Below are 27,766 nucleotides of genomic sequence, written 5' to 3' on the forward strand. Positions count from 1 at the left end.
CAACTCCTTAACGCTTAGCTTAATTAGCTTAACCAGTTGAGCTACATATCTCATCCCCTTTTTGCGTAGTACTTAACTTAATATATGTAACTGTCACTTGTTTTCTTATTTTGAGTAATTTGAATGTTAATTTTTATCATTATCGATTTTAGTTATGTTTATATATTGTGCATTTATATATTTAATTTTAAATTTATTTTTTAAATAACATATCCCGAACGTATCGTATCAAGAATTTTGAAATTTTTTTCATATCACCGTATCGATATCGTATCGTATCGATATCGTGTCACCTATAAAAACTTTATTGCTCATATCTGTCCATACTGGAATCAGATTCTTTAATTGTGAATTGATAAAGATCATCCACTATTGTACCCAAAAAAATAAATAAAGTGATCATTCACTGGGTCCCAACTCCCAAGTTCTCGATTCATCATTCTTTTTGGTTTTGTTTTTTTCTCAAATTAACTACCAATCAGAAGAAGCTAGATGTATTTATAATTATTATTATTATAATAACACTGCTTTAGCTTTTATATGCAAATAAATAGGACTTTCTTTACATCACATGCAATTGCATTATGCATAGATAGACAAAGAGCTCACAAGTTCATAAGGTTAGTACAAATACATATTTTTACATCAAATACTTTATACATACACATCTGAATCTTACTACATGGATTTTCTTATGCTTTTTCTTCAAGTTTTTTTAAGGAATCTTACTTCTAGATTATTTGTAGTGATACATGCACTTATATTGAAATTGAAAGTGTTTTGGAGTTAGTAGATATCAAGAAAGAATCATGGAGATGAATTACCAAAAAGGGGTTAAAGGAAAAGTGATTTTAATGAAGAAGAGCTTGTTGGATTTTCATGACATAAAAGCCAATGTTATTGATCGAATTCATGAGTTTTTTGGGAAAGGTGTCTCAATTCAGCTCATTAGTGCTACTTCTCCTGATCCAGGTTTTCTCATTCTCCCAACTTAATTTCACCATATATAAGTTAAAACTTAAAGGTAACACTAATAAGTGTTGGAGACAAGTTTTGTGTTGAAGGATCTAAAAGAAGAAATTTATGTCAAAGGAAAATGTAATTTTTAAATTTTTAAGAGGCTGATTACACAATTTTTAAGATGTTATTATCTTTGATTTTATAATAAGTGATCTAATAAGTGATTTTATAAGGTAATAGTACTATAAAGTACTATTATATGTTCAATACTTCAATTTACACAATAATTTTAATTTGTTGGCCAGAAGGGTGAAGAAGCAAAGGATCTGAAATCAATAGAATAATGACATAGGGTGGGATGAGTAGCTCAATTGGCTTAACCAGTTGAACTAAGGGTTTAGAAGTTGGAGGTCGAGGGTTCAATTCAAATTCTGACAAAGAGAAAAACTAACAATGATATGGTTTTTTGTATTTTTGGTATTGTGGAATTTGGTGGGATGTATTTTTATGTTTATACGGAGAAGAAATTAAATATATTGTTACATTGAAAATACTTTCATGCTCTTATTTTTCTTTCTCATATATTATTCATAACTATATGGCTATATATATAAAGTTACATAAAAACAAATCCTAAATATTCTAAATTGAAATATAAATCTAAAATATATTTAAATTTAAAATCTTCAAAAAGAAATTTAGACATTATTCTCAACATACGATACTTTACTTTAATAAACAACTAAGAGCATCTCTCATAAATATAATTACCTGTCCTCATTTGGATAGCTTATCCCTTATTCAGTGGACTTCAGTGTGTCACACATCACATTTATATAACTCACAATAATTTTACTCCAATGATGTATATTTAAACAACGTATAAGATATATGTTGCACGGGTACTCCGTTTTAGATAGAGTATCGGTACCGGGTATGTACCGGATACCGGTACGCGCATGGTACTCCCATGGTACGTACGCTCAAAGTACCGAGTTTTTTTTTGTTTTTTCATGCGGGTACACACATGGTACTTCCGGGGTACGCGCGTGGTACTTTCAGGGTACACACGTGGTACATATTTCATCGAAAACTATTCTGATTATTTTTGCAACACTTTCCAATTCCATTATTTTTTTATTTGTTTATTTTTTTTAATAAAGATTCACTTTAGTTTAAAATTATAATCGATTCAGTCTCCTTCCCTTTTTATTTATTTTTAAAATTAGAGCTGCATAGTCTTACCAGTACTCCTAATTTTCTAAACGTGTAAACCACAATATAAACTACTTTTAAAGTTTCCTATTTTTTTATGTTTAATTATTTGCTTTAAGAATATAATTTTATTATTTTAACTATATACCTATATTAAAAAAAAATATACGAGCGTACCCGTACCTTAGTTTTTTTAAAAATACCATACCACGTACCGGTACCAGTACCAGATACCGGTATCCGCACCTATACAACATAGTATAAGATACTATTGCTTAATTAATCAATTCTTTTGTTAGTTGATTATTATAAGCATAATTAATTATATATTCGTATGAAATGGTATCTTAAATAAAGTACTCTACAACTTTTTAGGAAACTCGTATTGCTACATAAATATCTCCAATGGAAACAAAAATTATAGTGTTTGAAACTTAATAATGAAATCCTTGTTGGACATGCTCTAAGAACATCTCGAATGATGATACCATTTTGGGTATCATACATTACTAATAAGTGGTTCCTACAATGTCATGTAATATTTATGTAACTCATACATATTTTACTCTAATGGTGATACTATTTTTTGAGTATCATACATTAATGACAAACGATAATGTTTTGACATATGTGGAAACTATTAAATTGGATTTATATACCAAAAATTAAAATAATAATAACATTAAATTGATGATATGATACATTATTTAAGGTACTAGTATCATCAATTTTGATACCCTCTGTGCCACGTCATGGAACTCAAATGATAAAAAAGTTAAGGTACCATATTATTAGTTTATGAAACTTTCTTAAATACCCGGAGATGCTCAACTACACTAGAAAAAGGAGAATTTATTTTTCCAAAAAAAGAAAAAGGAGATTTTATGGCGGAAAGTAAATGTAGAAATTACTTTTTAAAATTTGTACATTTTAATTTTAAAATATTAAATTTCTTATATTATTAAGCGTTACATTTTAACATGACACTTAGGAGTTAGGACACTCGTTAACCTATCCTTAAAAATAATAATAGAAAAGAACATAAATAATTTCTTTTTATTTTTCCTTGGCTTCATTATTTTTTGGTCAAACACACTTTTCACAGTAAAATCTGACAAAAAATTATTTTAAACTATAAAGTCTGATAAAAAAAAATGATTTAAGACAGGACTCAAACTTAAATTCGTCTTGATTGAAATTCATTAACCAATTGAACTGAACTAGTTTAATAAAAAAATGTTTCAAATAGACTCAAACTCAGATTTGATTAGATTTTGTTTTATGATATTGAAGTACTTTTATGTGAATTTTGTTGGCTTAGCAAAGGCAATAGTAACAATTAAAGTTTTGAGTATTGTTATTATAATAGCAAAGGGACTACAAGGGAAACGTGGAAAAGTGGCATATTTAGAGAGGTGGATGTCAAGCATATCATCATTGACAAAAGCAACAGATACAGAGTTCTCAGTTACATTTGATTGGGATCATGAGAAAATGGGAGTTCCAGGAGCATTCATAATAAGAAATAATCACCATAGCCAATTTTACCTCAAGAAAGTTACCTTATATGACATTCCAGGACATGGTTCTATAACTTTTCTTTGCAACTCTTGGGTTTACCCTGCTCATCGTTACATAAAGGATCGTGTTTTCTTTTCAAACAAGGTAATGATACTTTAAATAATAATTATGTTTTGAATAAAAGAATTTTTTATTTTTAAAAATATAAAATGTATAATTTTTAATATAAATTTTCTATTTATAGTACACTAACAAGTGCCTTAAAGATACTTGTTAGTTTTTTCTTTATTTATTTATTTATTTATGGGTAATAAAGTGATATTAGAAAATCTTGACAAAAAAAAGTGATAACAGAAAATTATTAGTATAAAAGTAATACCATAATTCAACCGACAAATACTGATGTTGTGGGTGAATTTTAGATGTTGATACTTTGTCTGTATACAAAAAAATAAAATATATAACATGTGCTCTCTAAAAACATATGTTAAAAAACTAAATGTAAATTTTTTTAAAAAATTTTGTACCGTCAACTTTTTAAATATTAAAATTTTTACATTATTAAATATAATTTTTTTTAAAATTTAAGTACTTTAACCTACACTCTAACATATAGTTCTCCTGTTACTGTTATAAGTAAATTTGATTATTTTGGTACGTTGAAAAGTGATGTATGTAATTTATATTATGAATCAAATACATCACTTTTTCAATGTATTAAAAAAGTTAAATTTATTTATAAATTACACTCCATCCGTTTTTTTTTAAGTATCGTTTGAGAATCGTGCGCACTATTTATATAATATACTTTGTTCGTAATTTTTTATTAATTTCTAAAAATAAATATTAATATATAAGATTTTGTTCAATTTAAATATCATTTAAGAAATATTTTCAAAATATAAAATTTTCATAATATTAAAATTATGTATTAGCATGTGTACAGATTACAATGATCTAAAACGACATTTAAAAAAGGGTCATGCTAAACAGTGCCCCAGTGGCACTAGTTAAGCATACTAAAAAAGTAAACAAATGATAAAGTTAATGATGAGAGAGAATAACTTTTCACATTATTAAAACATTGAATGCACAATTTACGAGATAAAACTTCTATATTTGTATCCTTAATTAGTGCCCGGGGGCACTGTTTAGCATTTTCCTTTAAAAAAAAAGAGACTAATAGTTATGGGAACTGGAAGTTAACATCAACTTAATAAATACAGCTGGAACCTGAGGGATGTTTGTTTGTGAAATGCCTATTGAATTGAATGACGTCGTTGACATGACGATAGCTTCTCTTTCAAGGACCCCCTCCCTGGTCCCTGCCCTGCCAATTTAGACCACGCCCCACACGTGGTTGGGGGGCCACTTGTACAAGTACAAATTTAAAGTATAGTTTAAACTATAGTTTAAATTTAAACTATAATTTAAATTTGAAGTAAATTTTAATATGAATGGTGGACCAGTCATGAATAATACTATAATGAATACGAATTTTACAAAATCTATAATCTATGGTTGAATTGAAAGTTTATATCATATAGATCATCCATAGAAAAATTGAAAATCATTTTATATGTTATTGAGACATATCAAGATTACCCTTTAATCTTGATGGGTCTCAATAACATATCAAATAATTTTAAAAAAATTTTAATTATACGATATAAACTTTCAATCCAACAATGAATTTCGTAAAATTCATATTCGGTAGATCATTTGTCCACAATGGACCACTTGTGAAGGTGGTCCACCGTAGTATTAGCCTAAATTTGGACAACATTTAGTTCAAAAAAAATTTGGACACACATATAACATTTAAATAAAATTAAAAGATAAAAAATTAAGCAAGAAAATGAAATAGAAACAGGAAAATTCTTATTTTGACAGAACTTGGGTTTGTGATTCAGGCTTATCTTCCATGTGACACACCGGAGCCATTGCGTAAGTTCAGAGAAGAAGAACTTGCGACCCTCCGCGGTAAAGGGGTTGGTAAACTTAACGAATGGGACAGAGTCTATGACTATGCATGCTACAATGATTTGGGAACTCCAGACAATGGTCCACATTATGCACGCCCTGTAGTTGGAGGGTCGCAAAAGTTTCCTTATCCGCGTAGAGGAAGAACTAGTCGCCCGCATACCAGAACAGGTTAGCAACACAAACATTAGAGATTGGACTAGTAGTATTAACACGCTACACTTAAATATAAGGTCTCATTGTCTTAATCGCAAGAAAAAAATATTCATCGCGATATTAAATTTATTTTTATTTGATATTACTTGGACAATAAGTAATGTATCTTTTAAATATTTTTTATAATGACAATGAGTTTGTAACTTTGTATGATTAATTATGTAATTGTTGCAGATACTAAAACTGAGTCAAGATTGCATCTTCTGAATCTAAACGTTTATGTTCCAAGAGATGAACAGTTTGGTCATGTGAAGTTTTCAGACTTTCTAGCTTATTCACTCAAATCTGTTGCTCAAGTTGTGCTTCCAGAGCTTAGATCTCTCTGTGACAAAACTATAAATGAGTTCGACACTTTTCAAGACGTACTTGATATTTATGAGGGAAGTTTTAAGCTCCCAAGTGGACAATTGCAGAGCACAATTAGAGACCTTATTCCTTATGAAATTTTTAGGGAACTTGTTAGGAATGATGGTGAGAGGTTCCTCAGATTCCCAGTGCCTGATGTGATCAAAGGTATACCAATTTATCCTTGGATGGAACCATTGATATGATTTTTGTTACATTAATAAATCAATAAATATTGGATAATGTAGCTAGTAAGACTGCATGGAGGACTGATGAGGAGTTCGGAAGAGAAATGATTGCCGGGGTTAACCCTGTTATCATTCGCCGTCTCCAGGTATCACTACATAATACTCTCTCCGAACTTAAATTTAAGCAAACAAATAACATGTTTCAATATTTCTTTTACATGTAGGAATTTCCTCCTGCCAGCAAACTGGACCCAAGTGTCTACGGCGACCACACCAGTTCCATCCAAGCAAAGCACATAGAAAATAGTTTAGATGGACTCACAATTGACGAGGTACTAATAGTAATCATAGTTCACTAGTTCATTGACTATACTTTTATGAAAGTGAAGCCAAATTCATGTTGAATGCTATAATCTAACAGTAATCAATCTTCTTTATGTTGCAGGCTCTTGAAAGGGATAAACTATATATATTAGATCATCATGACGCTTTGATGCCATACATAAGTAGGATAAACTCTACAAACACAAAGACTTATGCCACTAGAACAGTCCTATTTCTAAAAGATGATGGCACATTAAAGCCACTAGCTATTGAATTAAGCTTACCTCATCCACAAGGTGAACAACATGGAGCTGTGAGTAAAGTTTTCACTCCATCACAAGAAGGAATAGCTGCTACGGTGTGGCAATTGGCTAAAGCATATGCTGCCGTGAATGATTCAGGATACCATCAACTAGTTAGCCATTGGTATGTCATTTATAGAACTCGCAAGCTCAATAATACGAAAGTGTCTCAAACTTTGATAATAAAACAAATAGTAAGCTATGATTCTTCTGCAGGTTATATACTCATGCAGTGATTGAACCATTTATAATAGCTACAAACAGACATATGAGTATTATTCATCCAATTCATAAGCTCTTGAAGCCCCACTTCAAGGATACAATGCATATAAATGCCTTAGCTAGGCATACACTTATCAATGCTGGTGGCGTACTAGAGAAAACAGTTTTTCCTGGTAAATTTGCCTTGGAAATGTCGGCAGTTGTATATAAAAATTGGGTATTTACCGAGCAGGCGTTACCTGCTAATCTACTGAAGAGGTAATTTCAAAATAAGAAACTTCTGACAGTGTCTTGAATAGGATTACATTTACATCGTGGATGGAATCTATAGAAAAAAGAAATACTTGTATTGATTCCAGTCAAATTTATCAAAATAAAATTGTAATCAATTTCATTGAAATTTTCAGAGGGGTAGCCGTTCCGGATTCAAATAGCCCTCATGGACTCAAACTTCTGATAGAAGACTACCCTTTTGCTGTTGATGGGTTGGAAATATGGGATGCAATTGAAACTTGGGTGAGTGAATATTGTAATTTCTACTACACATCTGATGACATGATTGAGAATGACTATGAACTCCAACGCTGGTGGAAAGATGTACGCAATGAGGGTCACGGTGACTTAAAAGATAGGTCATGGTGGCCACAGATGAAGACTAGAATTGATCTCATTCAGTCATGCACTATTATCATCTGGGTGGCTTCTGCCTTTCATGCAGCTGTGAATTTTGGACAATACCCTTATGCAGGTTACTTACCTAATCGTCCAACAGTTAGTCGCAGGTTCATGCCTGAACCAGGTACTCCAGAGTATGAAGAGCTCGGGTCAGATCCTGAATTAGCATTCTTAAAAACAATCACAGCTCAGTTCCAAACTCTCCTTGGTGTGTCATTGATAGAAGTTCTATCCAGGCATTCAACTGAAGAAGTTTATCTTGGACAGACAGTAGACCCTGACTGGACTGCAGATCCTGAGGCATTGGCGGCATTTGATAGATTTTCACAAAAGCTGTTGGAAATTGAGAACAATATCATGAAAAGGAACAAGGACCCAAGTTTGAAGAACAGAAATGGGCCAGTGAATTTGCCTTATACACTTCTCTTTCCCAACACCTCGGATTATTCTAGGGAGGGTGGACTCACTGGAAAGGGAATTCCCAACAGCATATCCATCTGAAACCATTCTGCTCAGTTTGGTTGTATCATTCGTTGAATTATTGTTATTTATGTATCAAACCAAGGGTTTGAGTTTGAGGCGTCTACATAAACTATGTAGCACCGACACTTTAGACCGAAGACGTGTCTGGTGTTCGACACGACAATGACACGTATGGTTAAATTCAATTATTTCATTTTCTCAAATTATTACGGTTGTTAACGTGTCAGTGTTGTGTTCGTGTGTGTGTCGGTGCTTCAGAGCGAATAAATTATTTGTGTATGTCTACCATGATTGTTATTCTTGTATTTTTATATTCTTATTTCAAGACAAGACTAGAGTGTATGACTGAAATGTATAATATGAATAGTTTTCAAATTATCATATATGCATTTCTGAACTGGTTCTGGTTGCAACTTTGGTAATGAAAGATCAAATGGTGAAATGGAGAGATTAAATTCAAAGCATATAATAAGTAAGGTTGTTATGATTATAGTCCAACTTAAAGAATGTTGTAATTCTAGCTTATTAAAATATAAAGAAGAGAGATGCCAACTGGTGGTGCAACCATTATGAGGGAAGGTCTTAATCTTCTCAATTTGGCAAGGAAAGAGCAATGTTTAGCTCTTGGAACTAGGCTAAGGTCAAAATACAAGATAAAGTACTAATTCTATATAGTATTCTCAATTGGGGAAGTTCAATATTTACATCCTAAGGATGATGTGAGAAAGTGAACCTTGGTCGCCAAGGGGTTGTCATAATACATAACCATTTCCTAAAGAAGCATGTGAATGTGCTGGACAATTTGTCTTTATACTCTTTGGGATTATAGTTGAGTTGTATTTTGATCAATGGTATTGTTTAATTTGTGCTTATATTGATCCATTATCGTTCATTTAAAGTTATTTATCTTATTCATTTATAATATTTTTGATTCTTTATCATTTTTTTTATTTAGGTCTTTATATTTTATAATCTGCACACTTAAATCATTTTCTTTATTTTAAATTTAGAAAAATGTTGACGTGTAGTAAAATTGCTGAAATGGTAAGGCCAAGTAGAATTATAAACAATAATTTATTTTTAAAATGATTTTTTTTATTATTAAAATAACAAATTCCCGAATTAATTAAATTGTATGTTCTTCACTCCTTTAAATTTCTGGATTTCAAACCCAAAAATGCAGCACCTCCTTTATAAAGAACCAGATCTAATAGAGAGAGAATGTTGCACGGAAGATTTGCCTCTAAGATATATATAGTTAAGGTGGTGTTTGGTTTTTTTGCAATCTTCAATATTTATAGTTGTTATAGAACATAAAACTATATGAGTAATGTACATTGTGTGATGGACATTTGGTGAGAGAATATCATGCAGTTTGACGAGTGTTGAAATGAACAAAAATTGATGTGGCAAAAGAGAAAGAACAGTAGAAATTAAGGTGTCGAGTTGTGGTTGTAGCCTTGTAGGTGATGAAGAAATTAAGGTGCATGAGCGACACGACACCGTTTGCTGTGGTCCAGTATATACTTTGGATGCGGCGATCATGATAAGTGAAGTACTGAAGTTGGATAAGTATTGTTTGAAATTGAATTTGATGAATATGGACATTTTTTTAGAAATGATGCATGCTTTCACATTTGTTTTTGTCTCTAGTAGTTCCACTTATCATGTTAGCATATTTTGACGGTATTGATTCATAGGTAGTAGTTATCTATCTTTTAGCAGTGAGATTAAATCATCATTACTCTTCTAACTAAATTGACAAATTGAAGTGTTTTTGATACCATTGCTTCTTATATTAATAATGACTTTTGTAAATCTAAGGGTTATATACATTTTTGTACATTGAGCAAAATAATTTTATAAGTATAGAAATATCATTTTGTTTTCTATAAACAAAGTAATTGATGTTATTTGACTAGAACGGTCGTGGTCGGTGTGTGGTACGCCTCTTTAATTAGTACGGTGGTGGTGAAGTGGAAGTATATTTGTAAGACACTTTGACGCGCTCATGTCAGTACATGCGTGAAGTAAGAGGTTTTGAGAATAGAATACTTGATGTTTGTACATGAAAAAGATATATATAGTTTCTAACGTGGAGTCGATGTCATTAATGTGAGGGGGAATTTGGTGTCCTCGACAATAATGGTTGTCGGAATAATTTCCGAAGAAGAAAAAGAAAGAACTTTGTTCATAGGAAAAAGAATTACCTTATAAATATTACGGAACTTATAGTTTCCAGTAAAAAAATGCACAAAATTGATGCAAAATCGTCACATTGGGTAACTAATTATAAGTCATCTAACATCTTTCTTTATTGGCAAGATAACGACCAATGACTTTATATAAATTGATAAATCAGATGGATATTATATTAGCCATGTAACTCCACCCAAAACATAAAATATATTTTCCAAACTATCATATTTGTGCACTTGATGTGGAAAGGTTTTCAAATATTCTGGTAGTACATCATAATTAAGCTAATATTTTTATTACTAATAATTAAACTGTTCATAATTTTATTCGTACATATATTACTATTAGACTCATTCACTCAATTATTTATTATTTTTTCTTCTCATAATAATTAACTAATTAACTGATATTAGCAGGCTAAAAAAGTGATATGTTGTTAAATATGTTTGAATTTCAACTCTAAATTAAAACTAGCTTAAAGAGTGATGTTGTCATCATATATTTATACACTTAATCGTCTGAAAATTATGATTCAACATTCAAACAAACTCCAACAATACAACTTCATATTCAACCTTCAAAACCAAGAGAATCATGATTGCGAATTACAGTACCGAATTAAATTTCTCCGTAACAAACAAGTTCCTTCTACGAGAGAAAGTCTAGGGTTGATACATAAATTTCTCAATTAGTACACCCTGGGTCTTGTTAATTTGGCCATTTTAGTATATTTACATATGAGTCTTTCTTCTTTTGATAGGAAATATATTATATATCCAGATATATACTTGTGTGATCACAACCACAAATCTAATTTACTTTTAAGATATTATTTGTATCCACATTGGAAAGCTTATAAACAACCTTGAATCTACACATATAGACACAAACAAATTTAAAAAATTGATTGTGCTTGTGACCGCACAAATATTATCCTCACAAATCCAAATCATTTAGGCATGCACATACAAAAATATACGGATCAACTATATGAATGATTTATTTTATATTTTTTGTATTTGTCCACATCTGATTGTCAGGGGAAGAGACCTTGATAATCCAGGTTTGATCGCAAAGTTAGGAAAACCTAGTCAAGGATTGTTACCATCAGGAATTGAACTCGTGTTCTCCCCCAAACAATTCGTCTTACGAGAAGTTTATTAACCACTTGAGTTCAATGTCTTAGTTAGTGAATGATTCATTTTAAAGTATAAAGTGAATAATATAAGCCGTTAATCAAAAAATCAAAGAGAGAATTACTTAGAGATATTATAGGTACATCATAACATATCATGCATCATTACAATCACATAACTTGATTTCCTCACTTTACACTTTACTAAAATATACATCATATTTTTTTGGTCTTATACGTAATCCACTGAAATTAAACTCACATAATTGTGAGATCCCGGGTTTGAATCCGGGTTACTGAAATATACACCATATTTAATTAGTTATTTCAATAACGATAAAAGAGATTATTCTTTCTTTTTACTCCATCTGTCCCAAATTGAGTGACACAGTTGACTGTATTGTACTATTTACACATATTGTTTTGACCATATTTTTCTACTAATAAACAAAAATAAATATTAACATATAAGATGTTGTTGGATTCGTCTCGATGAATATTTTCAAAATATCAAATTTTCATAATTTTTACTATAATTTAATTAAAAATATTAATCGTCAAAGTTATACAACAACATACGTAAAACAGTAAACTGTGACACTCAATTTGGGACGAGTGAGTATTTAGATTTGTGACTGCAGATCAAGAAACAGTAGTCAATTTATGGTTGTAACTTGGAACTACACATAAATTATCCACGGAATAACTCAGATTTTGATTTAGAAGTTGACTACAAGTTTGAAAGTCCATTGGATACATATGAAGTTGGTTACACATACACTTTGATCTGATATCTACCATACAATTTATTTATTCATTTCTGATGGACACTTCTTAACTCATTACCTACCTACTTAACGCTATTCACATGATCATTATCAATAATACAAAGTTGGTTCCCCAATTATTTGTTCATTGTCTTTGCGTTGGGTACGTAGTTGGGTATGTACAACATCCATCCATCCATCCATCCATCAAGGTCAGTTTTCAAGCACCAACAGCAGTGTATGCGCTTAGCAAAGCATCCAATTCGCTATTCGTGCGTGAAATCTTTCTCTCATCTTCGTCCACTCTGTTCCCCCATATTTCAGGAATCACTTTTGTTAGTGTAACACTATTCACACACTCCACTGTATAATCTCCAACGTTATTATTCACACTCTCCCCAACCTAAACAAACACACCGTTAATTAATTAATTAATTAATAAACATCATTTTATTAATTTAAATTTGGTTTGTAAAAATTACCAAAACAGTGTTGAGACCCATTTCTTTACCCGCAGCAACATTTCTAACACTGTCATCCAAAAACAACTGCAATACATACATACATAACATTAAAAATTTAAACAATTTTCTATTTAAATGATAATCTGATCAAGTTACAAAACTAGACCATGACAACTAGACAAGTACTTGTTTGTTACAACGAGTTTAATTAGTTGACTTACCGTACGATGTGGATCCACGTTGGCAGCTTGGATCGCAATTCTGAAGGCATCCAAAGAAGGTTTGAGGAGGACAGGAAATTCATCAGGTCGGGTCGAGTTTGGTAGATTTGGGTTCAATGTCTCGAAACATATGATTTGTTCGAAACAGTCTCTTATCCCTAACCGATCCAAGGCCTCGAGTGCATGAATCCTGTCCGAATTTGTAAAAATCTAAACAAAAAACAAAAATGGTTTCAGAATTAGAAACATATTCTAAAAATAATAATATCCAGTTAATTGAATTAATATTAGAAAATGGACATACAATTTTCCTTTGGTTGATGGAACGCAACAAGTTCCGTAACTGAATGTCTGGTTTGATTAATTCGTAAGGTAGCCTTCCGTGCACGAAACTGATTATAGTAAGAAAAACGAAAATTTAATAGACTATTTTGGAGTAAACAAGAAAACAGAGTAGTTAACTTAATTAAGCATGAATAATTAGACAGTGTTTCTATTTATAGTTACCTGTGATATTCTTCTGCGGTGATATCATAGCCTAGTGCCTGCAATTAAGTAATTAACTTCAAATTAGATTAAGAAATTGAGAGAGATTATTAATATTTTTTAATTAATTAGAGTGTAAATTGATTGAATTGAGATTGGAATACTAACTCGCAAACCGGCAAGAGTGCTGCCGTGTGATTTAAAGAGTTGAACTCGAAGTGTGGAGGCTTTGGTCTGTGAGAAACCGCATTTCTCGATGAGAAAGAGATCAATGTTTTTCTTCACATAATTTCCAATTCCGATGCTGGATGAGTACAAGGTATCATCCAAATCTGCTTCATCAATAGATTATTAATTAGATGATTAAATTCTTATTAGTATATTAGATATATGTAATAGTTAATTAGTTACAATGATTAATTGTTCTTTACATTGATTTGATTGACAGATTATATAAGTTTTTTTTTTATCTTGATCAGACGGTCCTGATTCGATGATCTTCATAATTAGTATAGTAATAATTTTGAAGGAGGAGTTTGTAGAAGGGGAAAAAGTAAGTAAGAAAGGAGTTAGTTACTAACCAAAGATGATGCAGTCGAATGGAGAAGATTTGGTACGAAAAGCCATGGTTGTTGTTATTGATATTGATTTTGATGAAAATATAAAGTTATGAAGGAAAATGAGAGGGAATGGAAAAAAGTATCAATGGGAGGGACTTATATAGAGAAGGAAATGGGATTAAATGGAATGAAAGGGTAGCGTGGACAATAAGGATTGGATAAATACAGGAAGTTCCAACAAAAGGTGAGTCAGCGTTTCACATTTTGTTGTTGTAAGCCGAGTAGATGTGGGGTCTACATCATGGACGCGTTTGCTAACTACCGTACCCGCGAGAATTTTGTGAATGGACGATTATACCCTCTGTAATAATCTTGGATAGAATATATATAAATCAGCACAGGTCAATTTACGTCAGTCAGACAAACAAAGTATTCCATCCGTCTCAACATATAATCAAAAGTTAATTAACGAAAGTGAATGTATTTAGTCCATATTTTAAATCAAATGCATCAAACTTATTTGACTCATTTTTACTTATATTTTAAAATGAATGAAGTACCTCACAAATAATAAGGTTTATTTAAACGTCTTATTTTCTATAATCGTATTTTATAATGAAATGAAATATTCCTTTTCGTTTAATTATGACTAATTTTTATCATAAAATTGGTTGGACATCGGTGTTGGTGAGTTTTTCCTTTTGATTAAATTTTTTGCATACACTAAAATCAAAGATATATTAATTTTTTAATAAATTTTTGTGAACTTAGCTCAATTTATAATAGATTATATACATATTTGTATTCGGTCACTTGATCTTTCTTGTAACAAAGATATACATCACTTGCATCTTTCAACTCTTTTAACTTTTAAGTAATAATTTCATTCTTCACATGTATCATAAAAAGTTCGGTACGTATAAATAAAAAAGGCAAATTGGGAAATTTGATTCCTAAACAACAAAAGAAGCTTTGTGTTACAACTCAGATAGATATGCATGTTTAACTATCATTTACAATATTTTTTAATGATAAGGAATAATTTATTTAATTTAGACACTTATTTTAAAACAGGTCATTTTTTCATTTTAAAATTTCAATAATTTCAAACAAACAATACATGAGAAACAAATATACAGCTCAACTATATGGCAAAATTTATTAATTTTTCAAAAATTTAACTTTTTTTAAAACATTAAAACTATACTCTCATTATCTACTTGATTATATATAAAATATGAGTGATACTCAACATATCTACGTTGCTTAAATATGATGTAGGAGGATTTCTTCAGTATTTTATTATTTTAGTTAGATTTAGTTTTATTATATTTTAGGTAGATTTCTTATTTTTATATTTCACCTAGATTAGTTATTTTTATATTTTAGGTAGATTTGTTATTTTTATTTAGCTAGGTTTGTTATTTTTATTTTTACAATCTTTTAGAAGATTTGTTATTTTTATTTTTCACTACTATTTAAGGTAAACTATTGTAGCCTTGAAGGCAACTTTTTTTCATTCAATAAAATTATAGAGAATTTTCTCAAATTTGGTGGACTCCAAATTACTCTTTCGGTGGACTCCGAAACCCTATTTTGACAAGTTTGTGTTTGCGGCTTGTCTTTATCCATTAGGTTTAGCGTTTTGCTAACCTAGCGCTTCCGTACTGCGTCAGTTGGTATCAGAGCAGGTTTCTCCTGTTCTTTTCTAACGTGATCAGATGGGAGATCAACCGGTGACGAAAACAGAGTTTGATGGTGCCATAGCGGGTTTAACCGGGGCCATCACCGCTCTGACAACACAGATGACGACGTTATCCAACAACGTTAACAACAACAGAATCAATCCGAATAGGGGAGGAGAACGAATTCCGGTTATTAGGGTTCGTAATAACAACCAAACTATTGTTACCTACATAAAATCAGAACATACGCGTGGTGAATCTGATTTGGAATACTATGAGCGTAGATACTACAAAAGGTTGAAGGATGATTACTACACGTTTAAAATCTCTGATTCGACATATCGTTGTCCGTTTTGTTGCAACAAAGATTACTCCTTGTCCGACCTTTTGAGACATGCTTACAGAATGTCAGGTAACTTGCGTAAGACGATTAAAGATATTGCTAAACATTCTGTTTTGATAACGTATATTAATTGGTATGTTAAGGTTAAATTCGATGAAGCATGGAGCCTCATCAATAATTCCAACAACAACAATCATGCCAACAATTTTCAACTACGTCACATAGCTAATGAAACCCTAGATGATAACCAACCATCTCATCCCGAGAAACTTGACGATTCTGCTGATAAATCCAAACCGAAAGAAACTGAAGTAGTTGTTGAACCAGATGTTTCAGTTGAAGGTGAAGAATCCAAAGATGAAAATAAAGAGGCCGATGAAGTCGAGCAAGTTCACGATGTTATTAGAGATTCCCAACACGATGAAGTCTATACATCAATATTAGTTAGAGAGGGAATACAACAATATTAAATATTTTGAAAAAGAGTTATATTGCCTATTATAATTTTATCCGATTCAAGATATTAGTCTATACATTACGCACAAATAATATGAGGTTAAAAAAATACTCCTATATAGACTCTAATGTTTAAAGTTTAAGTAGATAAGATCTTGGGGTAAGACCGTAAGAACAACCACTATATTCTTGTGTTGCAGTATCAATTAGAGTATAATCAAGAAAATCATTATTTAATCATCTCCTCGAGATTAATAATTAATTAATAATTCTTCAAGATAGGATCAAAATGTTCACGAGTAATGGGCAACATATCTTTTGGGGTACAAAATGGGTAACCTTAGCTATCTTATTCTTATCTATACAGCAAAGAAGACAGCACATTCCAATATTCAAACTAATCTGTATGTACTATTGATAAAATGTACGTACATTTCCCATTTTCCTTTTGTTTGAACTTCAACTTTTTATTTAAATTTTTATGAGATGTTCTTGTGGCAATTCATTTGAACAAATTTAAATTACGACAGGCTTTAATGACATGCAATTTAGGTTTGATTTGGGAGTTATGAGGGGAAAAAGGGAGACTATATTCGGAGGAAAGCGAAGAAGATAAAAAAAGAAAAATAATTTATAACTTATTTTATTTGAAAGAATGATGATATTTTATTTGATTTGAGAATACTTCAAAGAAATTGAATGTATTTGCAAATTTATTCAAAATTTACCAAAGTATATTCACTCAATTAATTTATACTTCATGGGTGGCAAAGTGAGACAACCACTTTAGACTTCATATTTATTTATACTACAAATTTATAATTTTAATTAATGGTAATAATCTTATTAAATCTACTGATCTCCGTGGAACTCTTTGTTTACTGATGTGCAAGCATTTTCATTTATAGTAACCTTAATATCGACTATGTTCATGAATAGTGGGTATATGTACCGATCGGAGATAGCTTCAGGTAGCCCCTATAGACGACACTTGTGGGGTTCATTAGAACCATATATATAACAAAGTGTCAACCATTCATCAAGGAAAATTTCTCTTCCCACCCCCAGGTTTCTTTTCCCAGGAAAAAACACGCAGAAAAAAATTCGGTTTCTATTTACCGAATTTTTCTACGTCTTTTGCGTGAGAAAAGAAACTTAAGGGGGTGTGAAAAGAAACTATTTTCATCAACTATGATCAATCAAGTCCAAAGCCTTATTGAAAACTCAAGCCCATAAGCCATTCTATCCCAAGTGGTAGCCGTAGCCCTATTCGGCCTAGCTTGGTCGAGAAGAGATTCATACGGAGACTTTTGCTATCCGAAAATTTCTCTCTATGTTAGTTAGCGGGGCAGACTTTCCTATGATAGTCGCGCTACGACTTCTAACCGTCTGTTACGTCTTATCTTATTTGAGTATACTCGAATGTAGCTTGCCATGTTAGTTTCACATGAAAAATACTAAAATGTGCCTTTTATTTCGGTGTTTGTGGCTTGGAAGGTTAAACAACATCGAGTTTGCCATAAATAATTGAAGTTCGACCTCCACAAAAAAAAACAAAAAACTCTTAAAAAAGGACGAAAAACTTTAAAATGCGACTTAAGCATTTGACTTTTGAGTGGAGATTGGTCCTATATCCAATTTAAATAATCAAAACTTGTTGAAATAGTATTAGTATATGTAGAGCCATGAGGTGTGTCAAACAAACGGCCATTCAAAATAAAAACTAATATTCATTTATAAATTAAATTTCACTTTTAAAGGACTAATTAATATAACATGGGTTCATAAAACTCATAAACTTTCTGTTGAAAGTGAAATTGATATTAATTATTAGTTATTAGTCTATGTACTATTTCATTATTAGTTATTATTAGTCTATGTATTTCATGGTTGGTTCATAGTTGAATATTGATTTCAACAAGAGTGATGAAGACATTGATAATGTTCATCCTCTTCTTTCTCTACATGCTCTTTTGCAGCTCCATAGAATGCAATAATAATAATCATATTCCTCACCCACTTGATCCTCTAACACCTTCAGAATTCAACCTTATCCGAACCATAATCCTCAAATCATACAAAACCAACAACCTCACTTTTCACTACATAGGGTTACACGAACCCGACAAACATCTCATCAAATCATGGCTGTCATCAAACTCCAAAACCAAAACACTTCAAACACCACCTCGTCAAGCTTTCATCATAGCCAGGTTCCAAAAACAATCCCTCGAAATCATCGTAGATTTTTCAACTCATTCCATAATCTCAACAAAAATCTACAAAGGACAAGGATACCCTATGCTTACCTTTGGCGAACAAACCATTGCATCAGAGTTAATATTCAGTTACAAACCGTTTAAAGATTCGTTAAACAAAAGAGAAATTAACATATCTAATGTTTTATGTGCAACTTTTACAACAGGTTGGTTTGGAACAGAGGAAAGAACAAAAAGAACAGTGAAAGTGAAGTGTTATTACAATAATGATGATTCTGCTAATTTGTATGTGAGACCTTTGGAGGGTTTTGCAGGGGTTGTTGATCTTGATGAAATGAAAATTGTTAGTTATTCTGATAGATATGTGATTCCTGTGCCTAAAGCTGAAGGAACAGAGTATCGAGCTTCGAAGATGAAACCACCGTTTGGTCCAAAGCTTAAAGGGATAGGTGTTAGTCAACATGATGGACCTGGTTTTACCATTGAAGGTCACTCTGTAAGGTAACAAACACTCATTAAATTAATGTTAATTATATATTATCAACTTTATTTTTAGTTTTTACAATGTTTTTAATCATAGGTAATACTGCACTAACTATAGAATGATTGATATTTGGAAAGTTTCTATCAAATTCCAACAAATTGCATGTCATTGTCATAGACAATTAGATAAGTGGGTCATTTGTTTTGTCTTGCATGCTAGCTATACATATTATTAATTTAGGTCGTGTTTCATATGTTAATAAGCGGCAAGTGACTTGGACAACTTTTGTTGTAACTTGTTCTGTGCTGTCAGTGTCAAGTATTTACTGTTTTGAAAATCAAACGTGCCCTTAGATTTTTTTAGTGGGATCTTGTTTGTTGTACATATTTTACATAAAATGAAAAAAAAAAGAGTTAATATATATTCTCCCGTCCCAAAATATAAACAAAAATGAATCAAAGAAATTTGATGTATTTGATTCAAAATTTAAATTAGGGTAAATAGGATTTTACCCCTGCAAAATAAGCCAATTTTGCATTACCCCCTGCAAAAAAAAAAAATTGGAATTATCACCCTGCAATATGAAGATTCTCTCTTTTTACCCCCTGCTTGACAACTTGGCATAAAATTTTTATTTTTTATGAGGTGGCACGCATATGTGGCATTTATTTTATTTTTATTTTTTAAATTTGCACATATCATTTTTATTATTAAATAAATTGGCGACAAATATTTAAAAAATTCCACCTAATTAGTTTTTTTTTAAAAAAAATTATTGTGTCAAAAAAATTATTGGTTCAAAAAAAAATATTATTGTGTCAAAAAAAAAAATATTGAAATGGATGGTGGAGTATTTAATATTATTAAAAAAAGAAAAAGAGAAAATTAAAACAGCACAAAAATATTGTATTAAAAAAAACACAAAGATATGTTAATCCATTATTTCTAACGCAAAAAAAAAAAAAAAAAAACTTAGAATTCATTTTCTGTAACATAACACAAAACTTTCTCCTTCTCATTCTTCTTCTCAAAACCCAAAATTATGTTGATGTTGTTATTGTTCTTGTTCTTGTTGAATGATGAAGGTTATCGTGTTAGGGATGAAGGAGAAATTAAAAAAAGATTTATTATTATTTTTTTTAATTTGTAATTTATTTAATAATAAAAATGACATGTGCAAATTAAAAAAAGTTAAATGCCACATATGCATGCCACCTCATAAAAAATAAAGATTCTATGCCAAGTTGTCAAACAGGGGGGTAAAAAGAGATAATCTTCATATTGCAGGGGGTAATCCCAATTTTTTTTTTTGCAGGGGATAATGCAAAATTGACTTATTTTGCAGAGGGTAGAACCCTATTTACCTTTTAAACTAAATATATCATTTTTGTTGACCAATATTTTTTATTATATTTTAAAACAGAGAGTATAGTACAGTCATTTGCCAAACAAATAATGTTTATTTAATAATTGATAGTTGACCATTAATTTGTTGGATCAGTTGGGCCAATTGGGTCTTCCATGTGGGATTTGACATTAAAGCTGGTCCAATAATTTCTCTAGCATCAATTTATGATCTGGAAAAGCAAAAATATCGTGATGTACTATACAAAGGATTCATATCAGAGGTTTTTGTGCCATACCAAGACCCAAGTGAGGAATGGTATTACACAACTTACTTTGATTGTGGTGAATATGGTTTTGGACAATCTATGTCTTCATTACAACGTTTCACAGATTGTCCTGCCAATGCTGTGTTCATAGATGCATACTATTCTGGTTCAGATGGTGTTCCTGTTAAGATAGTTAATGCATTTTGCATTTTTGAGAAGTATGCTGGTGATATCATGTGGCGTCACACAGAAATTGCTATTCCAAATGAAGTGGTATTTTTATTTTTAAGTTTTACTTAAATTTATGAAGCACGTACACAGACATGGATATTGGACACGACACGAACACTGATATGTCGACACCTGTAATAATTTGAAAAATGACACAATTCAATATAATTATAAGTGTCGGTGTCGTGTTGGTATTTAACACTGGGACAGAGCTAATCCGAGAAGTGTATGTGCTTCACAGAATTTTATATTGGAATTATTGATTCATTTTGTGTTTTTAGTTGATATATAAATATTGATTCTGTTTGTGGCAGATAACTGAGGTCAGGTCAGATGTAAGCCTAATAGTGAGAGCTGTTTCAACTGTGGGAAACTATGATTATGTAATTGATTGGGAGTTTAAACCAAGTGGTAGCATCAAAGTTGGGGTATGCTTGTATTTATACACCAAATATTTTATGAATTTGATCGTTATGATTTTCACTCCTCAAACTTGTAACTTACCTTAAATTTTATATTTAACTGTTGTTATATGAAGCTAAATGAATACTATATTTTAAAATAGGTTGGACTTACTGGTATATTAGGGATTAAGGCAGGGACATATACCAACACAGATCAAATCAAAGAAGACATATATGGAACATTACTAGCTGATAACACCATTGGTGTCTACCATGATCACTTCTTTACATATTATCTTGACCTTGACATTGATGGTGAAGCCAACTCATTTGTCAAGACAAATTTAGAGACTGTAAAAGTTAAAGATGACAAAATACCAAGGAAAAGTTATTGGACTATTGTAAAGGAAACAGCTAAAACAGAAGGTGATGCAAGAGTCAACATTGGTTTTAAGCCTTCTGAGTTAGTAGTAGTGAATCCTAATAAGAAAACAAAACAAGGAAATACAATTGGTTACCGTTTGCTTCCAGGTCCAATTTTGCATCCACTTTTGGTAAATGATGATTATCCACAAATTAGAGGTGCTTTTACAAATTATAATGTGTGGGTTACACCTTATAATAAAAGTGAGAAATGGGCTGGAGGATTATATGTTGATCATAGCAGAGGTGATGATACTTTAGCTGTGTGGAGTCTAAGGTAAGTCAATTACACAAAAAATGTAAAATGGAAAATTGCACTCACATTTTTGGTCATATATCTTATTATACTATCTCATCTACTTTTATAAGAAATAGTTGACTTTTTAGGTTCGTTGAATAACTAGATACATCGGTTATTCAACGAACCTAAAAAGTCTAACTATTTCTTATAAAAATGATCAAAAGGAGTATATTTAAGCAAACAATCATGACTCTTATTGTTGAAGATGTCTGAGAAATTGTTCATGTTTTGGTGTCTTGAATTGGATGTGTAGGGATAGGGAGATTGAGAACAAGGACATAGTATTATGGCACACAATGGGATTTCATCATATTCCTTCTCAAGAAGATTTTCCAGTTATGCCAACATTGAGTGGTGGATTTGAGCTGAGACCAACCAATTTCTTTGAGAGAAATCCAGTCCTTAAAACAAAATCACCAAAGTCTATTCATTGGCCTAATTGCACTTCTCAACATTAGCATTGTAAAAGTTATTCAAATCAGAAGGTTTTGCATTTTCTCAATGTTACATAATTGATGATTCATTCGCCGCCATATTATTTATTTTCATAAACCCTAATTAATCATTTTTTAAAACACATTCATTACTAAGATACCCTTTCAAGGCAGACAGGACATTGCAACTATACCGTGTTTATAGAAACAGTTTGTTCACCAAACATGAACTATTATTATGAACTGTTTCAACATGGACTAAACTTAATTAATTAATAAAATTAGCAGTAACTACCTAGAATCAGAAACTAATGATCTCTCTGGCTAGATCAGTCAAATGATCTGCTAAGTTTTCATCGATGCGTACATGATCCTAGACACCTTTAGTAAATAAATGTTAAATTGCACTTTTGACCCCCTAAGTTTTAGAAAGTTGCGATTTTGCAAAAGTGTTATTTGTCAAAATCGCAACTTTCTAAAACTTAGGGGTCAAACGTGCAATTAAACCTAAATAAATCTCTCATAATGTTGTACTTTCTTCTTATTTGACGTCTTTTACCGTTATAACAATGATTCTCAATTTTTACAATAGCCGTGGTACATTATTAAATTAATGAAATTGCAAAAACATCATTAAATGTATTTGTTTTTAGTAATTTTTAGGATCAAATTGATTAATAAAAGATATTAAACTATCTAATGAAATACCAATCGTCAGTTGGTTCATTGGTGATTGGCGCTGAACTTGGTAGGGAGGACCGCGATTCGATCCTTGCAACTGCGATCGGAAGGGGGCTGGAACTACTTGATGCCAGAACTGACCCCCGAACCAGATTAAACTGGTGGTGAAAAACCAAAAACTAACTAATGAAATACGATGACCAAAGTGAGTAATGAAATATGTATTTGTGCATGTTTTTAAAATTTGATAATCTTGTGAACTATTATGACAACATTTCACATATTGAAGGATTAAAATGACTGTTTACTCTATTATTAGGGAAGTGTTAGCTTACAGCTCAAACATCTTTTGGTGATTTATAGCTACATCTATAAGATTAAATATTAGTCATGTATAAAACACAAAAACTAAGGACTATATTTGATTACCAAGTTTGGCCATCAAACAATGGTGGAACACCAACTTCTGAATCTCCTTCCAACATCTGTAAAACCGTTGTAATGGATGGCAGACACCACAGTCCAACCATAGTCATTCTCTCAAACCTATTAAAATCATTAACAACTTCAAAATCATCATGGCTAACAATGTCTCTTAGTCTCCCTTCTTTTGTCCAATATAGAATCCAATCTATAAGTATCATGTCATCACCACCTTCTATTCCATCTTCAATTAGATGCAACTCAATGTGCCTTCTGCAAAATAAGATTTCTAGCAACATGACACCAAAACTATAGATATCCACTTTTGCAGTCATAGGTGCATTTTTTAACCATTCTGGTGCCAAAAATCCCTTAGCTTTATATTTTTTATGGACTAAAACTAAGATGAACTAATAATTAATGTTATATCCATAAAATATAATGGGGATTATTTTAAGAAATTTTTTCTTTGTGAATCATAAATAACCCTACATGAGTACATGTAACTAATTATCAAAGAAGAATAAAGATGCATCAAGAACTGAAAATAGCCTATATATAATAATTGAAATTGTGCATTGTGGCCTGAATGATATACAGAAAGAAACCTAAGCATAGCCTATATATATAATAATTGAAGTTGTTTTACATGGTCAAGTAAAATACACAATTACACTCACAATGTTAAGAAAATGTTATCAATCATGTGAACTGTTTTTATTTATTGTGGCATCTCATTGATTCTTATCATCTTGTGCCTTGCAGTTCAAGTATTTCCTCAAGGACCCTGTGAAATATGATAATAACCTCTAAAACTTCATCATCTAAACTTTAGCAATCTTACATGACATCTATTTTTGTTTTGTTCTATCTTCTCTTATCCACTCAAGTTTTTCATAATTTCTAAGTTTAGAATGAGAAGAGGTTTCTTTATAGGAAACATTAAAAGAGACCCAATTGTACAAAAATGTATTGTAGACATATCACATATACAATTCCCTTGCATGGTTTAATACTTGTAACAAAAGAAAATCAAAACTGTCCTCATTCTAATGTCAAATTCCTGAACAAGAAATGAATGTTGTACAAACTGTTGGTTTTAGGTGCCAAACAATTCAGCACAAGAAAATCTTCATAGCCTGTCACATACAAATGAATAGAAATCAATAATGAACAACTTCATCATATCATCAAACACAAAAATTAGCATATCAAACCTGAAAATCTGTATTGCTTCTGTTTCTTCAAGCTCATATTTTGTTTCAGCTGTACTATCCTTTCTACCATGTATATTTTTGTACCCTTGACATTTACAAATTGCGGAGCAACCAACACCATCCTTCAAAACAAAACCACTCATTGTAATTCATATTATAAATGAAACTAAAAGTTTACATATTTTAAACTAATGAATCTTTCTAGGGACGAAACTCTCACCCGGCCTCTCAGCAGATTGGCTCGTCAAAACAGAAAGAGAAAAAAAGAACTTCAAAATTAGTACACTAAAATGCAACTCTACCACATGAGGGATCATGACATTCTTCATATGAATCGATTATCATTATAGATGCAGTATAAACCACATGATACAATATTGAATTGCATCTCTACCACATTCGGTCATATATATATGCAGAAGGATCAATATATAATATAACCTCAACAACATAGTCATTCTAAATAGTAACTGAGATTTGTGAATGGATTAAACAATCTTAATGGACATAAAAAATACAGAAAGGAGATAAAGACACAACTAGACGAAAGATAATATGTATGATAAATTATATATAATATATAAACATGCATGAAAAGTTATACACAAAAGTCGTTGCAACTCAAATAAATTTAATTTTCTGACCTCATCGACCCCTCTCGCAATTGGATTGCTATCCATTAAAGCAACATTGGCAAGATTGTTCCGTGTTTGATTTCTGTCTGCTGTAGCTATAGGTTCATAAGGATCTGAACTAGAAGCAACAGATTCAACAGTTTGCATTTTATAATTACTGTTAGTGGTAGATTGTGGCAACAGATTCACAGATTGTGTTATACTAATTAAGTTATTGTAATCACAATCTGCTCCTTCAATGTTTGCCTCAACCTGACCTACTTCCCGAATATATGCTCCACCCTCAACTGAATCTTCCATATAGTCATCTTGTACATTGGTACCATTTGGTACTTGCATGCCAAGTAATTCAAGAGCCCAGTTAGCCTCTTCAGCTGAGATTAGTGGACGTTGTTCGGAGCTACAAGGATTATATTGTATAGCTTGTGGAAGATTGATCTTTGTATGTTGACTAGATGGCTCAAGTGAGTAATGGCATGCATGAGCAGAATCAGTAAGAGCTTCTTCATGTGTGTATATGTTATTTACATCTTCAGACAAAACTTGAGGCTTTGATGCATTCAAAATGTAATTCCTAGTAATTAATAATAGAGTTATCAAAGAAACAGAAACATCAATTATTGCAATTCACAATCATCAACAGGAAAAAAGATTTTACAAGTGCCTCATGAGGACTGTGGAATCCTCGTAAATGGTCGCATCAGGTGATGCGAGAAGAGAATAATCCATGCCAAGTGAGTTCAACGTCTGAGTAGTAACACACTTCTTGGTCTTTAAAGGAGATAGACTATTGAGGTAGTCAAACAACGAATTATCCTGAATACGAAAAAACAATTAACCCTACTAATGCACACACAGAGAGGGAAAGAACATCTACTAATGCAATAAGAATATCATGGAGGTTAATCATATCTAATGCCTACTTTCAACATTCCAATTTATAGCCTAGAATTATTATTGCTGAACAATTAACCCTGCATAGAACTATAGGATCACAATAATCTGAATACAATCTGAAGCATCTCTAAAATTAAATTTTGTTTTTGATTACACTATTCATTCTTTTAAAACATTTAAAATTACTATCTCATCTCAAGGTTAATAACAACTTCTGATGAATGAGAAGCACATGCAAGAAAACCAAGAAACAAATAAAATCAAGAAAATGAAGGTTGCAGAAAGGATAAAAATAAAGTAAAGAGAAGAAAAGATTCATCAAAGTTAAAGAAAAAATGCAGCAAAGTGAAAGTAAAATGCAGCAAAGTGATGCAAAGAAAAATGGAGATAAAGGGAAAATGGTGAAACAAACCTCTTCTAAGTTGGAAAAGGGAGGTGTCTCCATCTCTAGAGATTCCAAGAAGAAACTTTGATACTATTCAGTAGTGTAGTGGATTAAATATTACTTGTATTTGAAGTTACCCTAACACTTAAAACTCTCTCCGTACTTATAAACAAACAAAAAACCAGATAACATTATGTGGATATCATAAGGTCATTTTCTAGAATAAATAAATAAATGATCCTATTTTTAGAAAATAGCAGCATATAAAAGAACACATGTGGCATTCTCGTTTATTTTCAATTTTTTCCTTTTAAAATTGATATTTTTATAACACAAATGTCTCAACCAAACTACACTTTTTATCTTAATCATTAAATATTTCATTTATTTGTTTTCATTGGTTTCTAATTTTATTTTAAAATTATTTAGTTTGTCTCAATAAATTACTATATTTTCATAGAACAACATTTTATTTGTTTTCCCATAATTGAATCCCCATCTCCGACACTCCAACAAATACCAATTTGACTGGAATGAAGTCAAATTTTTTTACATGTTCGCATTTTAAAATGTAAACTTAGTTCGCAAGCTATCTTCCGAACTGTGTTTTTTCAGATTTTGTGCTTTTACACTCGCTACTTAACCTACGAGTGGGGTAAAATTGAAAAT

The 27,766-nt window shown here is 31.3% G+C and overlaps 4 protein-coding genes across 9 annotated transcripts; 3 read left to right on the forward strand and 1 right to left on the reverse strand.

Annotated features, from left to right (window-relative positions):
- Positions 1-347: 347 nt before the first annotated feature.
- On the forward strand, positions 348-8,831 carry LOC123883099 (linoleate 9S-lipoxygenase 5-like). 6 transcript variants are annotated; one of them, XM_045931807.1, is made up of 10 exons: positions 348-620; positions 794-972; positions 3,545-3,840; positions 5,610-5,850; positions 6,070-6,408; positions 6,489-6,574; positions 6,653-6,760; positions 6,874-7,178; positions 7,271-7,534; positions 7,684-8,831. In XM_045931807.1, exons 1-10 carry the CDS (start codon positions 541-543, stop codon positions 8,450-8,452), a joined length of 2,667 nt encoding a protein of 888 aa, XP_045787763.1. In that variant the 5' UTR covers positions 348-540; the 3' UTR covers positions 8,453-8,831. The 6 variants fall into 6 exon arrangements, with proteins under 6 accessions (XP_045787763.1, XP_045787773.1, XP_045787754.1 ...); XM_045931817.1 differs by having other exon boundaries at positions 471-620; positions 747-972; XM_045931798.1 differs by having other exon boundaries at positions 524-620; positions 791-972.
- A 3,649-nt stretch (positions 8,832-12,480) lies between these two features.
- LOC123883127 lies at positions 12,481-14,452 on the reverse strand. The gene is made up of 7 exons (XM_045931852.1): positions 14,288-14,452; positions 13,875-14,038; positions 13,728-13,765; positions 13,525-13,612; positions 13,221-13,430; positions 13,018-13,083; positions 12,481-12,938 (listed from the first exon to the last, which is right to left on the reverse strand). The coding sequence occupies exons 1-7, from the start codon at positions 14,331-14,333 to the stop codon at positions 12,756-12,758; spliced, it is 795 nt and encodes a 264-aa protein (XP_045787808.1). The 5' UTR covers positions 14,334-14,452; the 3' UTR covers positions 12,481-12,755.
- A 1,535-nt stretch (positions 14,453-15,987) lies between these two features.
- LOC123912740 lies at positions 15,988-16,764 on the forward strand. The gene has a single exon (XM_045963301.1). It carries the CDS (start codon positions 15,988-15,990, stop codon positions 16,762-16,764), a length of 777 nt encoding a protein of 258 aa, XP_045819257.1.
- A 1,783-nt stretch (positions 16,765-18,547) lies between these two features.
- On the forward strand, positions 18,548-23,102 carry LOC123883136 (primary amine oxidase 2-like). Its single transcript, XM_045931863.1, has 5 exons — positions 18,548-19,470; positions 20,955-21,339; positions 21,612-21,725; positions 21,863-22,401; positions 22,679-23,102. The coding sequence occupies exons 1-5, from the start codon at positions 18,677-18,679 to the stop codon at positions 22,881-22,883; spliced, it is 2,037 nt and encodes a 678-aa protein (XP_045787819.1). The 5' UTR covers positions 18,548-18,676; the 3' UTR covers positions 22,884-23,102.
- The last annotated feature ends 4,664 nt before the right edge of the window (positions 23,103-27,766 follow it).

The sequence above is a fragment of the Trifolium pratense genome, linkage group LG1 (assembly GCF_020283565.1).
Source record: "Trifolium pratense cultivar HEN17-A07 linkage group LG1, ARS_RC_1.1, whole genome shotgun sequence".
NCBI lineage: Eukaryota > Viridiplantae > Streptophyta > Magnoliopsida > Fabales > Fabaceae > Trifolium > Trifolium pratense.